Below are 22563 nucleotides of genomic sequence, written 5' to 3'. Positions count from 1 at the left end.
CCCCCCCCCCTTACATTTAGCCCTTCTTCGGGCAAGCAGGGGCAAATGTAGAGCGGGGAAGCCGGCGCTCATTTTATACAAGTGATCTGGGCGGCTGTATAGTTATGATTAGCTTGCTGGTCCCTCTGGCACCCGCCTCCATGGTCTGCCTCTCTCCCCGCCGGAGTTCTGGTAAAATCCTAGACCCGTTAGAAATCTGGACCCGCGTGTCACTTTGGGGGGTATGGAGGGGGCATCGCCTGCAGGCGCAAGCTCTGGGTCACTGATCTGGGGCATGAAGGGGGTGTTGGCTTAATGCATTTTAACGCATAACTGCGCATGTGCAGGGAAGCGGCTGCTTGGCTGTAAATGATCTGGACCCGATTCCCCACACATGCGTAATACAGGCAAATAGACTGTGACATTTCTGGACCCAATTGCTTCTTCTGCACGGATGCGGTCCAGATTTCTAACGAACTCCAGGATTGTTTTACATCGGCCGCCTCCCTTCCAGCCGTGATTTTCGTGGTCCCCCGCTCTTCTGGGGGATTCAGGGCAAGGGAAATTACATGAGGATGGTGAGCGGGGAGCAGAGAGGGGAACGTCTGTTCTCCAATCTGCTCCATGTTAACAGTGAGACAGAAATGCTGTACTTACAGCCTTCATGTCTCAGCTGTCATAGGAGTTCCAGCACAGTGCTGTGCCCAAACTCCTGTATTGGAGGTGCCAGGTTGCATAAAGACAACCTGTCACCTCCAAAATGCTATCACACAGGGGCTTGTTAGCTCCCGCGTGAGAGCAATAAAGTTAAGTGTAAATAATAATGAAATATTATTTATAGATGTGCTTTGCACTTTGTCAGCTTTAGGACTCTGAAGCTGGTGGAGTGCTAATAAAGGAATTACATGTGTGTAAAATAATAAAAATAAAAAATAGCTATGACCTTTCAGTCACATGGCCGGCCCTCCTCTAATCACAGAGCTCTGTCTGCTGCATTAAACGGAGAGAATGCAAGCCATGGCTCACATTTTATAAATGGGCTGTAAAGTGCAGGCTGTGGTGTGTGTGTATAACACTATGGAGTAGTAACAGAGAGTGGACAGTGTATCCGTGCTTCATGAAAAATGATCCCCCTCGGTTAGGTACTGCTGTATAGCACAATAACATGATTATCACAAAACAATATCATAATTACTGGCCCTATAAATTGAATTGAGCTTGTATAAAAACAAAAAAAACAAAAAGGGTCTGGTCACATGACTTGTGTCAGTCACATAACAGGCCCTCCTGCAATCACAGACCTCAGCATTAAACCGAGAGTGCTCCGTAGGACACCACAGGCTTCATACCATGACCCATTCTTTATGAATGAGCTGTAAAATGTGGGCGATGGTGTGCATAACACTGTGGAGCATAGCGGGTTTACAATAGAGCTGCAACAACTAATCGATTTTACATCGATAATAATCGATTATGAGAAGTTAGATATATATATATATATCTATATATATATATATATATATAATCACTTTATACAACAAATCGATTAGTTGCAAAAATAATCGGGCATCTAATCGATTATGAAAATAATCGTTAGCTGCAGCCCTAGTTTATAAATGAGTCATTTGGTCAAGTACTTATAACAGTAATATGTTATTACTTTATAACAGTAAAGTAATTTTGATAAAACACTATTATAATTACTTGCATCATTAATTAAATACATTTTGTCTAAAATGCAAAATAGCAGAAAGTGTGGACCTGGTCACATGACAGGTCCTCCTCCAATCACAATCCAATCATTAAACCGAGAGAACCCAGTGGGACATCATTTGCTCCATACCACAGCCAATATTTTATGAATGGGCTGTAAAATGGGGGCCATGGTGTGCATAACACTGTGGAGTATAACGGACAGCAGTATCTGCTCTGTTATAAATGAGCCCCTCAGTCGAGTGCTGCTGTATATAACAATAAAGTAATTATGATAAAAGAAAAAGAAAATACTTTTTTCATCTTCAGATTCTCCATTTGCACACTGAGTTCCAGAGCATTCCGTAAGATAAAATATCCACTTAAAAAGATGTAATTAGCACTCAACAAGGGGGTAGTGCTGATGGCATAACATTACAAAGACATTTCTCCATGAAAGGCAAAAGTTTCTCATATCCGCCTCTAGAATACAATTAGATACAAAGAACAAAAGATTATTTTTCCATTAATATTTACTGATTTTATTTTGGATACTTTATTGTTAAATGTCACTTCTTAGAGGTTTTGTGGAATAAATTATGCTGGTTACTAATTATGTCATCGTCATTTCTGGGGGGAAAAAACCCCAATGTGAATTTAAAAGGATGAATGTACTTCTAACGCGCCTTGCTTCTTTAAAGTGACACTAAACTCAGGAGTTCAATCTTAATAATACATTCAGGAACCTTACTGTATCTTATTTGTGTATCACTCGGCTGTAGATCCTTCAATCATCTCTGAATCGGTGCTGATGTTCTATCAAAGTTTGTGGCTGCGTTAGAATGTGTGACTGGTGACGTGGTCACACATTTTAACGTAAGCCCACCTATTTTATTTCGGCGATGGAATATGTGACCCGCAAAAGGAGAAGAATTCCAACGCTTTCTCAGCTGTTCCAGGACAGATCGGCATCGCAGATGATATGTGCAGGAGATCCGATCTGCCCTGGAACAGCTGATCGGTCCTGAAATGTCACTTTTATCTGACTTTGTCAGTGCGATCTCACATTCTACAAAGTCGGATAGAAGTCACATTTCAGGACCGATCCGCCGTTCAAGGGCAGATCGGTTCTCCTGCACATACGATCTGCGATGCCGATCTGCCCTGGAACAGCTGAGAAAGCGTTGGAATTCTTGACCTATTGGCGGTCACACATTCCACGGCAGAAAAACTGGGCGGGATTACGTTAAAATGTGTGACCACGTGACCGGTCACACATTCTAACGCAGTCACAAACTTTGATGGATTGTTCCCCAGTGACCATGGGGAACAAAACTAGCCCCCCTCCAGAAGGAAGGACTGTGTCAGCACCAATTCAGAGATGATTGGAGGATCTACAGCCGAGTGATACACAAATAATATACATTGATGTTCAGAGTTAAGATACTTTGAATGCATTTGTAAGATTTAACTAAGTTTAGTGCCACTCTAAAGGGGACCTGTACTGTGGAAGCTGTGCTATAACACAGAAACAGAGGACTAGTGTGCAGTATTGCCTATAGGCTCCCTGGAGCTCACTTATTTCCCCCTTTGCTGACTTACCATGCTTTTCTCTTTAAAAAAAAAAAAAAAAGATCTCCAGGAATTGTATTTATGTCTATCCAGACCTGAGATTTGCACAGCTCTGCCACTCGGCACAGACATGTGCTGGACACGATAGAATTATGATAGATGGGACTCCTTCGTAGATGAGAAGAACGTAAAAAAAAAAAAAACCTGTGTTCTTTTTTTGAACATGTGTGTTACGCTGTGGAGAAAGGCTGTGCGTTGATATTCCGGCAGCGTTTGCTCCAAATGTGACTACCGCACCCACCCAGTTGGATTTGGGTTTTTGTCCGGTCACGAGTGCGATGGGACAGGAGGATTATGCTCCAAATGTGACGGCTGATAATTCAATTGAAGTTTAAGAATTTTTTATGGGCTTGCAGTACATTTTGTGCTGCGTACGGCCACAGAAACATGAAAATGAGTGTTTACATTATATATGGCACGCATGAAGAGCTGCAGCTTGTACGACGAGCGGAGAAAGCTGGTTTACTTCGAGCGGAATAAAAAGATACATTTTATGTTCAGCTTGTCAACATTTGCATAGCAAAAGCTCACACACGGGGCCCTCAATTACAGCTTCTGCGGGAAGGCTAATCTACTTTTATATCATGGTGGCACATTGTGTATTGTTGGGGTAATATTTGGCTCAAACCTGCTACAAATGCATTATGAAGGTACAGGCATAGCAAGCTTCCTGCTGCTTCATGTTATCTCTGTCTGTGCTGTCACATTATAGAGGGGTCTTTTCTCTTTTTTTCTTTTGTTTTGTTCTTTCTCTTTTTCTTAGACTTTCCCCTCCTCTCCAGTTTTCCATTTGGCCTCCTTTTATTCCCTTATCTCTCCTTTCTTACCCAATCCTCATCTTTCTTACCTTTTTATTCCTTTTCTTCCCTTTACTCACCTTTGTTCCCTTTCCTCTCCCCTCCTTTGTTGCCTTTCCTCTCCCCTCCTTTGTTGCCTTTCCTCTCCTCTCCTTTGTTCCTTTTCCTCTGCTCTCCTTTGTTCCTTTTCCTCTCCTCTCCTTTGTTCCCTTTCCTCTCCTCTTTTTTTGTTCCCTTTCCTCTCCTCTCCTTTGTTCCCTTTCCTCTCCTCTCCTTTGTTCCCTTTCCTCTCCTCTTTTTTTGTTCCCTTTCCTCTCCTCTCCTTTGTTCCCTTTCCTCTCCTCTTATTTTGTTCTCTTTCCTTTCCTCTCCTTTGTTCCCTTTCCTTTCCTCTCCTCTGTTCCCTTTCCTCTCCTCTCCTTTGTTAGCCTTTCTTCTCCTCTCCTTTGTTCCCTTTCTTCTACTCTCCTTTGTTCCCTTTCTTCTCCTCTCCTTTGTTCCCTATCCTCTCCTCTCCTTTGTTCCCGCTCCTCTCCTCTCCTTTGTTCCCGCTCCTTTCCTCCCCTTTTGTTCCCGCTCCTCTCCTCTCCTTTTGTTCCCGCTCCTCTCTTCTCTTTCCTATCTTGTCCTTTACTTCCTTCACTGGGGCCATTACTATTGTTTTACATGGCCAATGAAACTCTGTTGGTGTTATTCACAGAAGGGTGAAGAGTTTGGAGAAGGCAGGAGAAGGGAACAATCTAGGGCAACATAGCTGGACTGAAAAGTGAGCTGAATTGGAGAATGTTTCCAGTTCAGCTATTTTGGCCCAGATTGTTCTCTTCTCCTGCCTTCTCCAAACTCTTCACCCTTTTGTGAATAACCCCAACAGAGTTTTATTGGCCAGGAAGGCAGACAGGGAACTCATTAGTCCTGTTCATACACATTAGTCAGAAATGATACAATAAGCCAAGCTGTATTGCCAGTTGAAATTTGCTGTAACTACATAGCTACAGTGTAACTATTAAGCTGCGATTATGAAGAATTTTGTGGGTTTTATGTTAATTTTATTTTTATTAATTTTATTTTTTTACAATTTTGTGATAATATGTAAATAACAAAGCAATAAAAATGTTGTTTTTTAAAAAAAAATCTGTAGATGTCTGTTGTGTGATTTAAAGGGATATAAGGATACATTTGTTCCCTGTCTTTCTAGGTGTGGGACGGACTGGATAGTGGGAAGTGCCTCCGCACAATTACAAGTCACCGCGTTGCAGTACGTGATGCGCACTGGTCTGCTTGTGGTCAGAAGATTCTTACTGGCGGCTTTGATTCACTTTTGCATTTAACGGATGTTGAAACAGGTTAGTCAGGTTTTTAGGTCTGCTTTGACTGTCCTTATTATCAACTCTAGTTGAAACAACTTGCCTTAAAAAAATTGTAATAGCCCCCTTTCACACGGGTGGTCTAATCGGGTCTGTTTTTCAGGTGGACCTAATTGGATGCCAATGGAAGTCTGTTCCAAACATCAACCACTCTTTCTGTAAAATAATATTTTCTAAGGTTATTTTTGAAATTTCCACCTGCTAGTTTTGAGGTCATGTCCCCCCGTGTTCTTCTTCTTAGCTTCATATTGAATCAAATTTAAAGGTTTCAATCTTGTCCACTCTATCCTTTCTTTCCTCCAGACTGTATATATTAAGTTCCTGCAGTCTCTCCCAATATGTTTTATCCCTCAGATCAATATCTTTTTGTAAGTGAGGTCTTCAGAAATGGACACAGTATTCTAAATGAGGCCTAACTAAAGATCTATATAGAGGAATCAGGACCTCCTTCCTCCTGCTGGGGATCCCTCTAGTGATAATAAAGATCTATATAGAGGAATCAGGACTTCCTTCCTCCTGCTGGGGATCCCTCTAGTGATAATAAAGATCTATATAGAGGAATCAGGACCTCCTTCCTCCTGCTGGGGATCCCTCTAGTGATAATAAAGATCTATATAGAGGAATCAGGACCTCCTTCCTCCTGCTGGGGATCCTTCTAGTGATAATAAAGATCTATATAGAGGAATCAGGACCTCCTTCCTCCTGCTGGAGATCCCTCTAGTGATAATAAGGATCTATATAGAGGAATTGGGACCTCCTTCCTCCTGCTTGGGATCCTTCTAGTGATAATAAAGATCTATATAGAGGAATCAGGACCTCCTTCCTCCTGCTGGAGATCCCTCTAGTGATAATAAAGATCTATATAGAGGAATCGGGACCCCCTTCCTCCTGCTGGGGATCCCTCTAGTGATAATAAAGATCTATATAGAGGAATCGGCACCTCCTTCCTCCTGCTGGAGATCCCTCTAGTGATAATAAAGATCTATATAGAGGAATCAGGACCTCCTTCCTCCTGCTGGAGATCCCTCTAGTGATAATACTGATTGAGCAGAAATTTGAGTACTGGTGGGAATGTCTTGACACCAGAGTTCTTGAAAAACATTTCTGCATCTCATCCCCCGCATATGCAAATGTACTGTATACTCCATTTACTTCAACATGTCTGTGAAGGTTCTCATTTATCCAGTTCACAGTATAGCTAGTAGTAGTCAGTCACATTAAACGTGGCTTAAGGATTTTCATAGCTTATCCAGTCGCCCAGATCACTTGTACAAAACGAGCGGCAGATCCCCTGCTCTACATTTAGCCCGGTGCCCAGATCTGCATGTCCTGGGCATCGGGCAATAGGAATCCCGCACCCCTGGACTTGTTCAGCCTCTTTTATTGATATGTGGTTGGTATGGATGGAATTATTCTGTAGCAGTGATAATATCCACCACAGGGACATGTCGGGGTGCCACAACATAGTTCAGTCCCTTAGCTAAAACTTCCTTCTCCGGCTGAGTAAGATCTCTGCTTCAAAGGTTCTTTACACACTTGTCCTTATAGCGTGACAGAGGCCATCTACGTCAAACAACCAGCCCTGAACAAGGGTTGGGGCCTTCAATACCTTCTGTCTTTCAGATATATTGCCATGTTAACATCTCTGCCCCATTGACAAGAATTTACACCTTGAGCCATATCAATTGAAAAGTTAACACTTGTGTAGACTTCCTGATGCCGAGGATGGGATTATGTAACAAGAACATGGTGGTTCCACAACTTTCACACTTCATATCCTGTTCTTGGACAATCAGCATGTGCCGAGACTCATTCAGTGGTAATTTGATGAAGGTGTCTGTGCTTGCTGTGTGGTTATAAATGCTGGGGTGGGTGAATGTTTCCTGAAAGTCATTAGAACTGAAGCAGCTTGGATGAGCTGCGAAACGTCGTCTGCATTACGGATCATGTCCAGTTGAATGGCCCCCTACTATAAGACATTCACATCAACCGATAGCCTATCTGCGGCTGTTCAGGTTGCACGTTGAAAAATCGCAATAGAGCTGCGGTTTAAAAAAAATTATATTAAAATTCTATAGTTTATTAATAAATAAAGGGGAGAAGGAGGAGAGGCTCCAAAATGATAAATGCTATAAAACCGTACTTCTCCATAAAACTGCGCTCAGCTGTTTATATTTTAACACTGAAGTCTTTGACTGCAGCTTTTTCTTTTTTTTCTCCTTTTAGTTCGAGCCGGGTCTAATTTTGTACACACAATTACCTTCTCCATTTCAGTGCTTTGCCTTCTTGAGTGGCAACACAGTTAACTTAATTACTATGTCTGCTGCAATTTGTTGTGTTCCATGTCACTTTAATATTGGGCTTGAATACATGGCAGGACGTCGGCCTCTTTGAAGGCTTGCTAACGTTTTGACAGGATCGTCGCTGTCAACAGCCAAAGCACGTCGAGTGCGCTGCTTTCTACTGCAGGAAATGCTCGCTTTTTTACTTGGCCAAAAAGTTTGAATTGGTTCATATGTGTGTAACAAAATGTCCCCCTGCGCTCATCTTTGCGGGGTATTTCGTTTTATGAACTTGCAGGAAATTACCCCACCTGTGTGCACCTGCTATACCCCACCTGTGTTTTAAAGTATTGATATATGTATTGATATGTGTATTGATATGTTTATTCAATACCCAATGTCACATACTGTCATACGGTGCTAACGTTTCTGATCCGCACAGGGAACCTTCTTCATCAGAGCAACAGTGAAGGATCCCTGTGCGGACCCGAATCAGTAGTATGTTTATTCAATATGTGACATTGGGTATTGAATAAACATATCAATACACATATCAATACATATATCAATACTTTAAAAACCCTTCAAGTGTGTCCCGGTGAATTACTTTTATTTACTATTAGTGTTTTGCACGGCGCAATCCGTGTGGCCACCTGGGCACCACATATACCTTGTGGTTTTGAGACCGTGGCAGCGCGAATCGGATTTGGACTCTCTTATGGAAGCAGTCTTAGTTATGCCCTCACGGCACATACCGTGTTTCCCCGAAAATAAGACACTGTCTTATATTTTTTGGGGCTCAAAAAAACACACTAGGTCTTATTTTCAGAAGTTGGTCTTATTTTTATTTTTAATGTACAACAATTCACACTTATTTATGTAGAAAATTGTACATGTATTCATATGCATAAATATGGTGATCAGGGCAATCAGGGGTGCCGTACCTTTCCAAGAGCAATTTGCTAACCAATCGCTGGCCAGAATGAGCGAAGCGCACTTTCACTATCGATTCCTCACAGGAGGAGTGCATTTGGTATCACTCCGCCTGTGACAGGAGCCGGCGCTATAGAGGAAGCATCGGCTTATGCGGCTCTGCTCCCTCCGCTGCCGCCTCGCTCCTCTAGCGCCGGCTTCATTGGCACCGCTGATTCTCTCCCGCGGCTCTTCAAGTTCCCCCTTATGCCACCACCGGCCCTGGGAATGGTCACAACTAGGTCTTAATTTCGGGGTAGGTCTTATATTTTAGCAATTCCGAAAAATAGTACTAGGTCTTATTTTCGGGGAAACAGGGTAGTAGTAGTCGCTGTGTATATGTTTGAATGATGGTTTGTTTATCTAACTGAAAAATGATCTCATAATATCTCTATTTTGTCTCCTTCTACCTCTCCTCAACTCTCTTCCTTCCTCTCCCTTCCAACTCCACCTTCCTCACCTCATGTTTTTTTATGGCTGTCTGTGTTCTCGATATAAATATTTCCCTTCATTTCTAGTAACCATATTATTATTATACAGGATTTATGTAGCGCCACGTGTGGTTGCTACCTAGGCAACCACCCGTGCCTTCTTAAATCAACGGCCCGCACTCGTTTGCATGCCGTTTGTATACTTGATTCACTTCAGGTTAGTAACTTTTGAATGTCTTATGGCGAGAATGGGCTCCATGATGATGCTGCCTCTATGGGAGGGGTCTGGTTTTAACTCACAGTTGGATCTCTATTTAAGGTGTATGATTCTTCAGTGTTTTGTCATTCTGAGCCTGATGAAGGGGACCCCTTGAGGCCCCCGAAAACGCTTGCATTGAATGGCAATGTGTCATTAAATGGACTATTGCTAAATTACTATTTGGTGTGCTGGTGACTTTATTTCTTCATTTGAGTTACGGTGCCACCCGTGGTCACTACAAGCACCCACCTGTTTGCACGGGTCTTTTGATGTTCCGGTAAGGAGTGCAGCAAGACCTCTGGTTCCTTGATAGAAATATTCCCCTTCATTTCTAGTAACCATATTATTATACAGGATTTATATAGCGCCAACAGTTTGCGCAGCGCTTTACAATATACGGAAGACATTACAATACAATTCAAGACAAGATGGTAAGGAGGGCAACCATACATAAAATTAGGGCACATTTTTCCATGAGTAAAGCAGACAAAAATAACCAGACAGAAGTTATAATCCTTCCACACTGTATTCAAAGCTAAAATAAAAATAAAAAGTTTGCAACGGTATTATATTTTAATTTTAGGAAACAAATTGTAATTGTCTAATATCCAACATTTAAAAGAGAGCTTTGGGCCAACCTTTTTTGGCCATGGTTCTCTGTAGGATCACAGGAGGACATATACCAATGTCCTCCTGTGACCCATAACTCAGCATATAGCGGGCTATTGCCTGGTATATGCTGACACCGGAGAGCCTCGCTGCAGCCAGTATTGTCAGGATCTACCCCTGCCACCTGATTGACAGCGGGCTCTGTCTCTCTAGAGCCAGAGCCAGCTATGCCCGCCCCCTCCCCTGTCTGTCCCTCCAGTCAGTGCTGGAGAAAGGAAGAGGGGAGGGGGGAATCCCTACGGGGAGCGATGACTGACAGTCACATCTCTCTGAAGGGAGATGATCGGAAACTGAGCGATTTGGCGGTATGATATCGCTCAGTTCCTGATCAACAGTGACGTGACGCTTCAGTGTCACGTCAGCTCTAATTATGGGGGTGAGTGTATTTCAATCTCTGCCTAATTCTCCTTTAAAGTATAACTGAAAGCAGTTATCTTAAATTTGGATAGAGTGGTGAGGGGTCCAAACCTCCATCGAGTTTTATTGCTGTCTTTGTCCCTGTTCAGGAGATGCAACCTTTCTGAATGTCCTGATTACCAATGTTACTGGAAATGACGGTGTTGGTGTATCCAAATTTCTGAGTTACCACCAGCTACAGGAATAGAGGGGAAATCTTCCAATAGGAACTCCTGTTCCTGTGAAATCTGTAATGACTTTTGACCAGCTATTATGTCATTTGACCAAGTGTACCTGAACAAGCAGGTCTGTCTTATCTATCTCTCTATCTGTCTGTCCATCCATCAACTCCAAGTGTCCACTCGTTGGTATGTCCATCTATGCACTGATCTATTTATCCATCGATCCATGGATTTATTTATCGATCCAAGGGTCCATCTTTCCATCATATATCTAGAAATATATAGATACAATCTATATCATTCCAACCATCCATTCATCCTTCCATCATTACAGTAATTCATCCATCCAACTATTGATCCATCCATACAGAAATTCATCCACCCAAATATCCATCCACCCATTCATCCATCCAACTATTGATCCATCCATACAGAAATTCATCCACCCAACTATCCATCCATCCAACTATTGATCCATCCATTCATCCATCCAACTATCCATCCATCCATCCATTCATTCAGCCATCCATCCATTCATCCATCCAACTATTGATCCATTCATACAGTAATTCATACACCCAACTATCCATCCATCCAACTATTGATCCATCCATACAGTAATTCATACACCCAACTATCCATCCATCCATTCATCCATCCAACTATTGATCCATCCATACAGTAATTAATTCATTCAACTATCCATTCATCCATCTAACTATTGATCCATCCATTCATTGATCTGACCATTCATCCATCGAATCATCCATCCATCCATATATCTATTCATTGATCTGACCATTCATCCATCGAATCATCCATCCATCCCACAGACATTTTGCGCACTACCAAGTTGTTTTCACTTGTGTAAACTCGGGGAAACAGTTAATAAATGCAATGGCATCTACAGGATCTACTGTGACATCAGAATATGTCACTCTCAAAGCAAGCCGTAATTAAAGCTGAAAACATTTTAAAATTACAGTGGGCATGTAGTCACGTCGATAGTTTACGTAAAGAAATGTTTGTTTTTTTCTCCCAGCTGTGAGACAGTTTTGCCAAAGGTTTTGTTAATAAACTTTTGTGTCTAACTGTTGGCTCGTGGTAATAATTCTATACATAATTACATCTCAAACAGCATCCCCATGGTAACCACGTCTCCCCCCCCTCTCTTAATATCTCAATGTTATTTTCCGTAGGGAAATTAAAATTAGTTAGTTTACACGTTTCGGGTTTTGTATTAAAAAGGAGAATGAATACAATTTGCTGTTGATTAGGTAGCAGGAGACAGAGCAGGATCCTATATTTGCATGTGTCCTAATGTAACAATGTAGTAATTATAGGGACAAGTCAATCAGTAATTTGTGCCTATTTTTAATTATACTTATCAGGCGAATGTTTAAGTTTTTTGTTTTGTTTTGTTTAGGAAAGAACCTTTTCAATGCGAACAATGAATGGAAGATTGGCACAGTCAGGTTTCACCCAAGTGACCCTAATCTTTTTATATGTGGGGGGTTCTCCCCTGCAGTAAAGGCGTGGGATATAAGAATGAACACGGTAAGTGTGTGTGTGTGTGTATTTATGTGTGTGTTAGAATAGCCTAATTTTTCCATTATTTGATACATTTTTTTGCGGTTTAAAGCAGATCTTTACACTCAAAAATCAAATTCTACCAATGCATCCCTCTGTTTATGACGATTAATAACAACATAGACATGTCAGGTGTAAAATGCTGTGATTTTGAAATACTGAAACTTGCAGAGCATTCACTTCCTGCTCTGAAAGGGCAAAATAACTTCAGTTTGCCAAAGCAATGCACACTGGGATTGCCTCATCATCAGCAGAACATTGCTGTGAAATCTCATCTGTCATCTCAGGGAAAGGCATTTTCCTCCCCTGAGATGATGTGTATGGTCACATGTCCTGGTCACATGTGTCAGAAATCCAGGAGGTAATAGGAGAGCTAGTAATCTGCCCTTCGTAAACATGGCCACGGTCAGAAGACTGGGGAAGAAAAGAGAAACAAGGTATGCAAAGGTAATACAAAGCCAGCAATTATCTAGAAGTATGTGTTTGTAGATCGTCATTACTAAACATTTCTAAGGCTCGGTTCACACCTAGGCAATTTATCACGCAAAACACAGATTCCCATTGAAGTCAATGTAGGCTGTCCACACCTTTTGCGATTTGTCGCGCGGACCAAATCACCTGTCGCGCAAATAGGTTCAGGAGCTATTTTCGGGCGGTTGTGGCACGGTTTCGGTCCCACAGATATCTCTATGAATTAAAAACCGTGCATCAAACGCGCAGTTTTCAAAGAACAGTCGCGCAAACCGCTCACCAGCTTAGTCGCCTAGGTGTGAACCTGGCCTAAAGGTGTGTTTGTTGTGATTTTAAAGATATGGGTAAAGGTCCGCTTTAATGTCTTCATATAACAAATTAACAATTGGAGATAAGAAATTAAATTATGGCATAGTTTTGGGTAACAAATTTTAAACAAAATGTTTGACTTATCAAATTTGGCACCTTTCACAGATACAAGAGACAAACACTTGTGGCATTCTTTGCACTATGGAAAATCTGATATTGTTCAGAAAGGTCTTGCCAACACTGTTGCAGAAATTTCCACAATTTGCTCTTTGTGGGAAGTTTTACACTTACCCTTCTGCCCTGATTATCTCTAACCAGCTTGACAGGCTTTAAGTCTGGTGACTGTGGTTGGCTGTTCCATGATTTGAAGCCTACTGCCTTATTTTATTCTTCTGAGGTAGTTCTGTTTGGATCATTATCTTGCTGGAGGCATGGGTGCTCCAAAATGCTGTGACAGGTTTAGGGTGCACATCACCAAATCTGGATCCAACAAAAGAGCCCCAGAATATCACGTCATTCATTGAAGCAGGAAACTCTGCATTGAACCAGAGATTTAACATTTTGACTCATCAGTCCATTAAACATACCTCCTGTCTTCAGTAGTCCAATGGCTGGAAATCCTTGCAAGCCTTTTAAGATGCCCATACACCTATCGATTTTCGTTTGGAAATGGTCCACGAATGGTCTTTTGAACGATAATGGATCACTTGTGGGACACCAACGATTTTAATTACGGTACTCCTGGCCAAAATTCCTCAGTCAGGGAGGCTGGAAAACTTTTTCCTAATCGTATAAAAAATCGATGGATTAATGGCGTACGAACAAAATCGCAGCAAGAACACTGCACATGCGCAAACAAAAATCAATTCTGTCAATCGGCGAAATTCGGTGAGTTAGTATTGCTAATGAACGATTATCGAATCTGGTCTGTGCTTGGTGGGCTATTTGAGCTAGAATCGAAAGTTCTTGGCAGCAACGAAAATTTCCGATCGAAAATCTATAGGTGTATGTCCAGCTTAACTTCAAACTGCAACTTGAAGTACTTCTCTTCACAGGTGATAGTGAGACCTGTTTACTTGGCCCACTGTGAAGTTCTTGATGAAGTAGTCCCCTGTTGTAGTTTTGGGTCTGCCAGACTTGTTCCTTTTAGAGTTTCTTCCTGTTTTCGCATGTTGTTTGATGGTTTAGGAAACTGTACTTACTGACATCTTGAGTGACATTAAAGGATAAGAATGTTTTACCTCCCCCCATGTTAATGTCAGCACTTACCTTAAATGGTGTCTCCTTATCCGATCTTCTTCTTCTTCTTTCCTGATGTTTTCATCTGTCCCTCCAGCGGTGCGGCGGCTCTCCGATCCAGCTCTGACTCCTCTCTGCTTGCAGGCACTTCCGATCCAGCGGTGTCTGCATGCGGGTGTACGCGTCCATAGACTTACCTTGCGTCTCTGCTCGTCTCCCGGCCGAGAATCCGAACTGCGCATGCGACCGTCCCAAGATGCTTTGCGGCCGCCGGAGCAGTTTCGTTTTCTCGGACGGGAGCGTGCAGCCAAAACAAGGTAAGTGTAAAGCGCAGTTACAGCGGTTTAAAAAAAAACAAAAAAAACTTTTTGCCTTTATCTACTGCTTGATAGCAGTAGATAGAGGCAAAAAAACGAAGGCTTTAGGACCACTTTAACTTTTCCATTTCAATATTTTCTATTAAGTTTTACAAATATTAAAGGCAAAGAGAAATAACAACTGGTAGCCTAATTTTTTTTTTCTTTAACTCTGGCAGTTTACTGCTTACTTTTTCAGGTTGTTTATGGGACGGGAAATTCTTATTTGTTTTTAAATAATTTCCGATAAATTTCAAATAAACCTAGAAAAATGTTGGTGTTTTGACATGAACGTGTTACGATTCGGGCGGTGCCATTAAAATTGAGCATTTAATCAAATTAATAGGAAGAGATTATGTTCTTTGAAAACCTTGGAGACGTAAGCAGCTGAAAGCATATCCAAATTTTGACATGTCCTCTAAAAGTCAAGTCTGGTTTCACCTTCTGAGCCTTACTGTTAGTCGGGGAGACCACTTTGCTCATTATAGTGTCTAAAGCAAAACTTGTTTTTAGTTTTGGCTGCAGCAGGGAAGTGTTAGAACCTACTTTTGGGTTTTTACTCTTTGTATGGATTGAAAGGATGAGAGCACCAAGCTGAAGGGATTGGTCTAGCTAGATAAGGGTCCATCAAGAGTTGACAGCCAATGCTGTTGAGGGGTTATGCTCAAATCCCCCTTGATCCGGGTCTTAGACCAGGGGGGGCTAATTGAGCCAGGTTCATGAGCCAGTCTGCCCAATGCAGCAGCCAGCCGGATCTATTTTAGGAGCCAGCTCCATTGACAACATCTAGAGAAAACCTCAAAAATTAGGCGCCAGCTGTCATTTTCAAGGGGCATTGGCTGTCTAGCTCCCGGAATTTGTCCAGCCCTGGTTTAGACTTATTGCGTAAGTGGAATCTGGATGGGTGGTTAGATTTAAATTTGTGAGCTGTGGTTAGATGTCAGACAAGCTAACTGAGTTAGATTTTAACCACAATGTAAGAAGAATCCAGGAGTAACCACTCGCCCAGATTCCTTTTGCAAAATAGGTTGAAGCCCTGAAGGGGGGTTCATTCATAACCCTGGGAACATGTTGGCTTACATTCCATACAAGACCAGGTAGAGCTGCCACAGTTTAGCAATAATTTGGTCTATTCTGAGCCTCCACCAAGCATCCATCGTTCCCCCACCACCTTAATTCCAGGTTTTCATTGCTGTGTGATCCTGCCGGGGGGATTAACAATTTCTGTGTCCCAGTGATCATTGCCACTGAGGCTAAAAGTGAGGGAAAATCCTACATTTTGGGCTGCAACCAGAACAGGAATAGAAGGGAACTTTTTCAATGCGGATACTTGTTGCAGTGACAACTTTCCATGAGCAGATTTCTTTAACTTTGGAGCGATTTTTCTCTAGCTTCCTGTTGCATTTACAGGACAGGAAGTGAAGTAAAGTCTCCAATGGGACACAGACTGGCAATCACCTCTCTCTGGATTTCCCATCTCATCCCATCCCATTTAAGCTCAGATAAAATGCCTAGATTGGTGTAAAGTTCACCTTAAAAAAAAAATGCATATGACATTGGGCACGTAAATAAGGAGAAGGCAAGAGAAAAGGAAAACCAACACAACCTGGACATTTGTTTATGAAGCATAAGGAGGTAAAGTATCAAATTGTACAAAGCACTTATACTAATGCTTATGGAAAGAATTGGTCTCTGATTCTTCCAAGTAAATGGTTCCCCCTTTTATTTTCATCTCTTTCCATGTTGAGTGCAAAAAGTTGACGCCATAGTAGTTCTGCTCTGTTTCTGCAGATCGGTAAATCTTTTATTACTGATGTTCCCGTGGTAACCACTTTGCAGATGATTTGCCTTCCGCGAAAACTTCTCACACTTGTTCTCTGAGCATTTGATATGCTGCTATTTTCCAATTTTGCTATTGTAGCCATTTCTCCCGATTTAGGGAAAACAATCTTCTTGAGAGGAAACTGGTTGGGGAGGTCCTGGCTTGTTTTTAGGGAGAGGTCCAAGACTGTCATCTTCATCCGTCCAGTATGAGCCAGTATGCAGGTCTTGTGTGTGTGTGTATATTAGAGGTGCACCGAAATGGAAATGTTAAAACCGAAATTAAAAAAAAATGTCAGGCCGAAACCGATACCGAAAATGTTTTTTATTTTTTCAAATTTGTTTTTAAAAAATTATTTTTATTTATTTTTTATAAACTTTTTAATTTTTTTATATTTTTATTAATTCATTTTTTATTAAATATTTTTATTTTTTACTTTTAGGGGCTTCTGGGAAATATAAGGGGGCTAAACAGACCCCTGATATTTCCCTTTTAAAATAGAAAAAGAGATTGAGAACACAAAGTCCTCCATCTCTTTTTCTGTGTCCCCCTGTTATCAATGAACAGGAATCCTCTATACTGAGTGTTCCTGTTCATTGATAACATGAGAACATTGTTTGTTTACTATAGCTATAATTATGAATGAATGGGGGTGATGTAGATCACTTCCCATTCATTCATAATTGAGGATATAGTTAACATACCATATTCTCAATGATGTACACACACTCAGAGATCACTGATCACTGAGTGTGTGTACCTTGCTCTTCTCTCTGACACGCTGTCACAGGAGGCTGATCGAGCGGTGTAGAGAGGAGAGCCCAGCCTCCTGTGACAGCGCTGTCTCCGCCCCCACACCGCTCTGCCGGACTGTGATAGGCGGCAGAACGGTGTGGGAGGAGACGCCGGCCGCTCACAGCGCTCTCGTCCTGCAGCCTTCGCCAGGCTGTCACCTTCTTTTCTCCCCGCTGGAACAGCGGCCAGCAGGGAGAAAAGAAACCAGGGATGCGCCGATGTTTTGGCCGCTCTCTACCGCATCGCTCGGCCGGCTGTCACTTTCTCTTCTCCCCGCTGGGACACAGAGCAGCGCCCAGCGGGGAGAAAAGAAATCACGGATGCGCCGATGTATCGGCAGGAAAATGGCACTTTCGGCATTATGCCAAAAGTGCAATTTTCAGCCGATATATCGGTGCATCCCTAGTGTTTGTATATATATATATATATGTATTAGGGCTGGTAATGATTAACATTTTCGTGTTCGATTAATCACATTTTTTTTTCATCGATTAATTATAACGCACATACAGATCCAGCTACATTGGCCTATACACATACAGCACAGCAATGAAGTAATACAATGAACTAGGATCACACTAATCTAGCACGTTATTAATCTCACGTGCCCCACTCAATATGGCCGCCGCTTGAGTGGGGCGACTCAGAATAATAATGTGCTGGATTAGTGTGATCCTAGTTCATTTTATTACTTCATTGCTGTGCTGTATGTTTATAGGCCAATGCCAGGGAGTTTGGTCCACACTTGTGGGCACACTGACAAGCTGGGAAGATTGTAGAAGAAAGGTTCGATGTCAATTAGCAGGCTGCACAGTGATGTTCCCTTTACATGTAAGTATAACCTATTTAAAAATTGATAGGGCCGAACTATAATTTTCCTGTGACGACACAGAAGAAATGGCACTTTGCTACAATGTAAAGCAGTGAGTGTACAGCTTGTATATCAGTGTACATTTGCTGTTACCTCGAAATAACTCAACACACAGCCATTAATGTTTAAACCGCTGGCAACAAAAGTGAGTACACCCCTAAGTGAAAATGTCCAAATTTGGGCCCAATTAGCCATTTCCCCTCCCCGGTGTCATGTGACTCATTTAGTGTTACAAGGTCTCAGGTGTGAATGGGGAGCAGGTGTGTTAAATTTGGTGTTATTGCTCTCACCCTCTCTTCCATTGTAAATGAATTAATCAGCATTTTAAAAAACTTTTGACTTTAATATCACTTTAAGGTTTTTGTCTATACCTTTCCCAGGCATGTTTACATTGACTTAGGCCTGGCAACACCCTGTGTGCATTGATATATATTTTAGCACATTTCTAAACACTTATAAAGGTACGTAATGATTTTTAATGGTAAAATGTCGAATTTTAGACGGGTTCAGGTGTGTTTATTTTAGCTGCAAAATTAGATTCCGGGGCAGATTAGATTCACTGATCACATTTAAAGTGACACTAAACAACAATGTATCTTATTTGTGTATCACTCGGCTGCAGATCCTCAAATCATCTCTGAATTGGTGCCGACACTGTCCTTCCTTCTGAAGGGGGGCATTCTCTCCTGAAATATTGTAAAAACTTTCTTCCTGATGCTTTGGCCACAATAAAATAAATAAATAAGTGGCTGCTCACAGGAAGGATCATGCCAGTCGGTGTAAGCCTCCTATATATCTCGATGCAGTGGATTCGGGGTCACTGGCCTTCCTTGATGCAAGCCCCTCGCTCAGTACCTCTCCCGCTCTCGCTGCTGAGCTTATAGAAATTCCGCTTCACGCCTTAGAAAACTGCGCACATTGTCATATAGCTTATAGATTTTTTTCCTGTGCATGTATTCTGTGCTCCTATTGATTTTTTACAGAGAGCTCACCCACAGATTTGACATGGAGAATGCTGCCACCGATCAGGACGGTCCTTCTTTGCAATACTTCATTTAATGTAAAAGTGCTCTGCGCGCGTTCCGATCGATGTGTGTAAGACACAAGCTCCTCATTTTTCTAAAGAGACATCGGGGGGTCTATTGGATAGCCACAGGCATCAGGTAAATGATAGGATTTGTAGTGTCAAAGTTTGGCAACCCCTGTCGTGTGTGTGTGTGTGTGTATATATATTAATATTAGGGATATACCGATACTAGTATCGGTGCCAATGATGAGTACTCGTACTCGTCCAAATGCTCTGATACCTAGCTCGATACTTGAGCTTCCGTTATCAGGAAGCCAGGCAGCGAGTCATTACATGCTGCCCGGCTTCCTGATTGGTCGGGAAGCTGGCCAATGAGGAAGCAGGCCAACCATGCTCTATCGTCACCTCGTGATGAGAGAGCATGGAGCCGGCTTCCCGGCCAGTCAGGAAACGCTGCCCGGCTTCCTGGTTGGTCGGGAAGCAGGCCAACCATGCTCTCTTCCTGTTCATTCATAAATCGGGACACAGTAAGCATACTATGCCCTCAGTTATTTACAAACACTCACTGCTCATTTCTGATCGCTGAGTGTTTGTAACCCGCTCTCCATTCTGACTCCTCTGCCTGTCACAGGAAGCTGAGCGGTGCAGTATGGGAGGAGAGCCCGCTCCGCTCTCTTGAAAGATTCACTTTTCCCCTCTGGGTACCAGCAGCTGGATCCTCTGTGTCCCCTCAGATCCCCGCTGCCTCTGCTGACACAGGCGGGGGAGAGCAGCGGGCTTCGGAGGGGACACATGCGAGCATTCAGCGGGGAGGAGAGAAGCTGTCAGGATGCACTGAATGTTCGGCCATTATAGTACTATTGGTGCGCACACACGCACACACGCACACACGCACACGCACACACGCACACTATACACTATACTTTTTTCTTCCATCCACTGGCAGCCCCTCTGAAACCAGAACTGTCTCAGGTAATTGGGGACATATCCTAGGCCCTTAAGGTGATAATGACTGTTACTGTAGCTGCGGTTTCTGTGGCAACCCCTTTCCATAGGAACACATTGTTCGTGGCTCTGCTATAAGACTTTGCGGGGAAGGGAAAATTTAGTCGGAAGTTATAGGTGTTCATCAACAGTTTATCATAAAATACAGTGAATTTGGGCGGCAATAATGGGATAATGGTTTACTAAGCCAAGTACCATAGCCTTAGTTTCCATGGCAACCATTTGTGCACATTAGGGCCTGCTAGCGAGTAATATTCAGCTTGGCTTAAATCATGTGAGGTAATTGTTTCTAGTAGCGAGCCTCCAGCAAACCCTTTGAGCTTCGGTTTGTTTGGCCTCATTATTTAGAGCACTTCCATCTGCTACAGTAATTACATTTGCCATTTAAAATCAACAAAATAAAGTATAGGAAGGTAATTTGCCGTGACAATAACTCGGGTCTCACGGCCGATACGCAACAAGTACTTTAAGAAATGGGAAAAAAATGTAAACTTTTGTTGTGCGGTGTACAATTCAATAATTATATAAAGCTGGAGTTTAATATGATTATATGTTGCCTTCCCCGCTTCCTCTTTTCCTCCCACATCAACATCATGAAAGTTTTTTAATAAATCCTTTCCGCTTTCTTTACATACCTTATTTTAGACCCAGTGATGTCATCACATGTGATTCTCTATGGAATGCAGGTAGATCATTGCTGGTGGGAGGGGCAGACAGGGTACTGTATATTGCTTCCTGAAAACATCACAGCATCCTGCCTGAGTACTCTTCTCAAGAGCCCTCATCCCTGATGGAAGTGTTGGGCTGGCTGTTCGGAGGAGTTGTGCAAATATCAAAATACCATGATGGGCGGATGTCAGTCTGGAGTAGTGGGCTGGGTCTTGGGAGGAGTTATGCACATATCAAAATACCTTGATGGGCGTCAGTCTGGAGGAGTGGGCGTTCCTAGACAGGCTGTATTTGTATGCAGACCACCCTCGGTAATGTCCACACTTTATGCTGAGCCTCTAATAGAGCTGCAGTTGGCAGGAAATACCTGGCAGCTTTATAACCACCCTAACCACCCCCCGCTGTATTCGGGAGAAATGAAAAAGCTTTGACTGCAGTTGGGCTTTAATGTCCAGCCAAAGTTTTGGATAGAGTGAGGGAAGGGACTGAACCCCTGTCTAGTTTTTACTGCTATCCAGTCCACCCTTTGAGAGATGTGCCCTTGCATCCTGACCTGTTGTGCTGCTTCTCCTTTCACTGCCCAGTCACAGTCTGGGGGCTTGTCCGGGATGGCCTTGGCTCAGAGGAAGGGGGTTGAATGATTCTGGCTTCAGACTGAGGACATTTTAAGAGCAGGAAAAAAATTAGCACTGCAGGGGAAATCTCTAGGTTGAAGGTGGATATTGCAGCAAAAGCTGCACAGCTGCTTCATTCTTTCACAGATCCCATTCACAGAATCGGTCAACAAACAATCTCCAGGTCCTGTCTGCTACCGCAGCAAAGTGACTCCTAGTTCTTAATAGACTACGCGTGCAGTGACGTCACTGCACTTTTAGTCCAATGGTAACTTCCTCCAGCCCCATAACCTAAGGTCTCTACCTCAGTACGGACCTGGGGCTGGGGGAACAGTCTGCAGGAGCCTGGACATTGCGCCCACCACCCACAATACTTTGCAGACTCCAGCGCAAAAAATACATAAATGCACATTTTTTGTGTGTTCTTTTTGTAATATGGATGCATTTATTCATTTCATGCAAAAAGTGGACTGTGCCTTTCTAAAATCCAGTGAGAAATGGCAGCTCCCATATAGCAATCCTCCACTTTTAGCAGCCTTGGTGCTTGGCCTTTGTTTTGCTGTTTTTGTTGAGCGGCGTTTTATAAAATAGGACATTCCAGTTGCGTGCCCTTGACTGGGTCCAGCCAGGGCTGTCTTTAACACAGGACAAATGGGGCAGCTGCCCAGGGCCCAGTCATTGTTGTGGGGCCCAAAGCAGCTGCCCCTTGAGCAGGTCCTGTGCTGCAAAACTCCTACCACTGGCCCTTTATCTCAGCACTGACAGCAGAGTGCTGGGTGATTGCAGAGCGGGGGAGACGAAGAGCTGGGTGGATGCCCTCCGTGCTGTGTGTATGTGTGTGCTGGAGGAGGCAGCTCTGCTATGTCCTGGAGGGGGGGTAAAATGCGCCTACACCTGTGTACACAAAAATCCTCGCACCGGCCCTGCACTTGCACCGCTCTTCTGTTTACTGTGCGATCGCTATTGCATAGTGTTGCTCCGGCCCTGTCATGTAGGCATATGCATGGGCAAAATTGCATGGCGGGGGCAGGTAGGGGGTGTTTTGTGGGGGGCGCGTTGATTAGGGGGTCAGGATGGGTAGGAGTGGGGGGCCCAAGAAAATGTTTGCCCAGGGTCCAATCAGTATTAAAGATGGCCCTG

At 42.9% G+C, this 22563-nt stretch overlaps 1 protein-coding gene across 1 annotated transcript in view; it reads left to right on the top strand.

Moving 5' to 3' along the window:
- Window positions 1–22563, top strand: part of WDR25 (WD repeat domain 25) — a 57831-nt gene that overhangs the window by 19973 nt on the left and 15295 nt on the right. Inside the window, exons 2-3 of the mRNA XM_018572031.1 lie at window positions 5296–5443; window positions 12082–12212. Coding sequence (XP_018427533.1) covers window positions 5296–5443; window positions 12082–12212 — 279 coding nt within the window. The remainder of the gene's footprint in view (window positions 1–5295; window positions 5444–12081; window positions 12213–22563) is intronic.

This window comes from Nanorana parkeri, unplaced genomic scaffold (genome assembly GCF_000935625.1).
Source record: "Nanorana parkeri isolate BGI_ZX_2015 unplaced genomic scaffold, ASM93562v1 scaffold1906, whole genome shotgun sequence".
In the NCBI taxonomy this organism is placed as follows: domain Eukaryota; kingdom Metazoa; phylum Chordata; class Amphibia; order Anura; family Dicroglossidae; genus Nanorana; species Nanorana parkeri.
The sequence above is the reverse complement of the archived record's forward strand: the minus strand, read 5'-3'. Positions and strand labels throughout refer to the sequence as shown.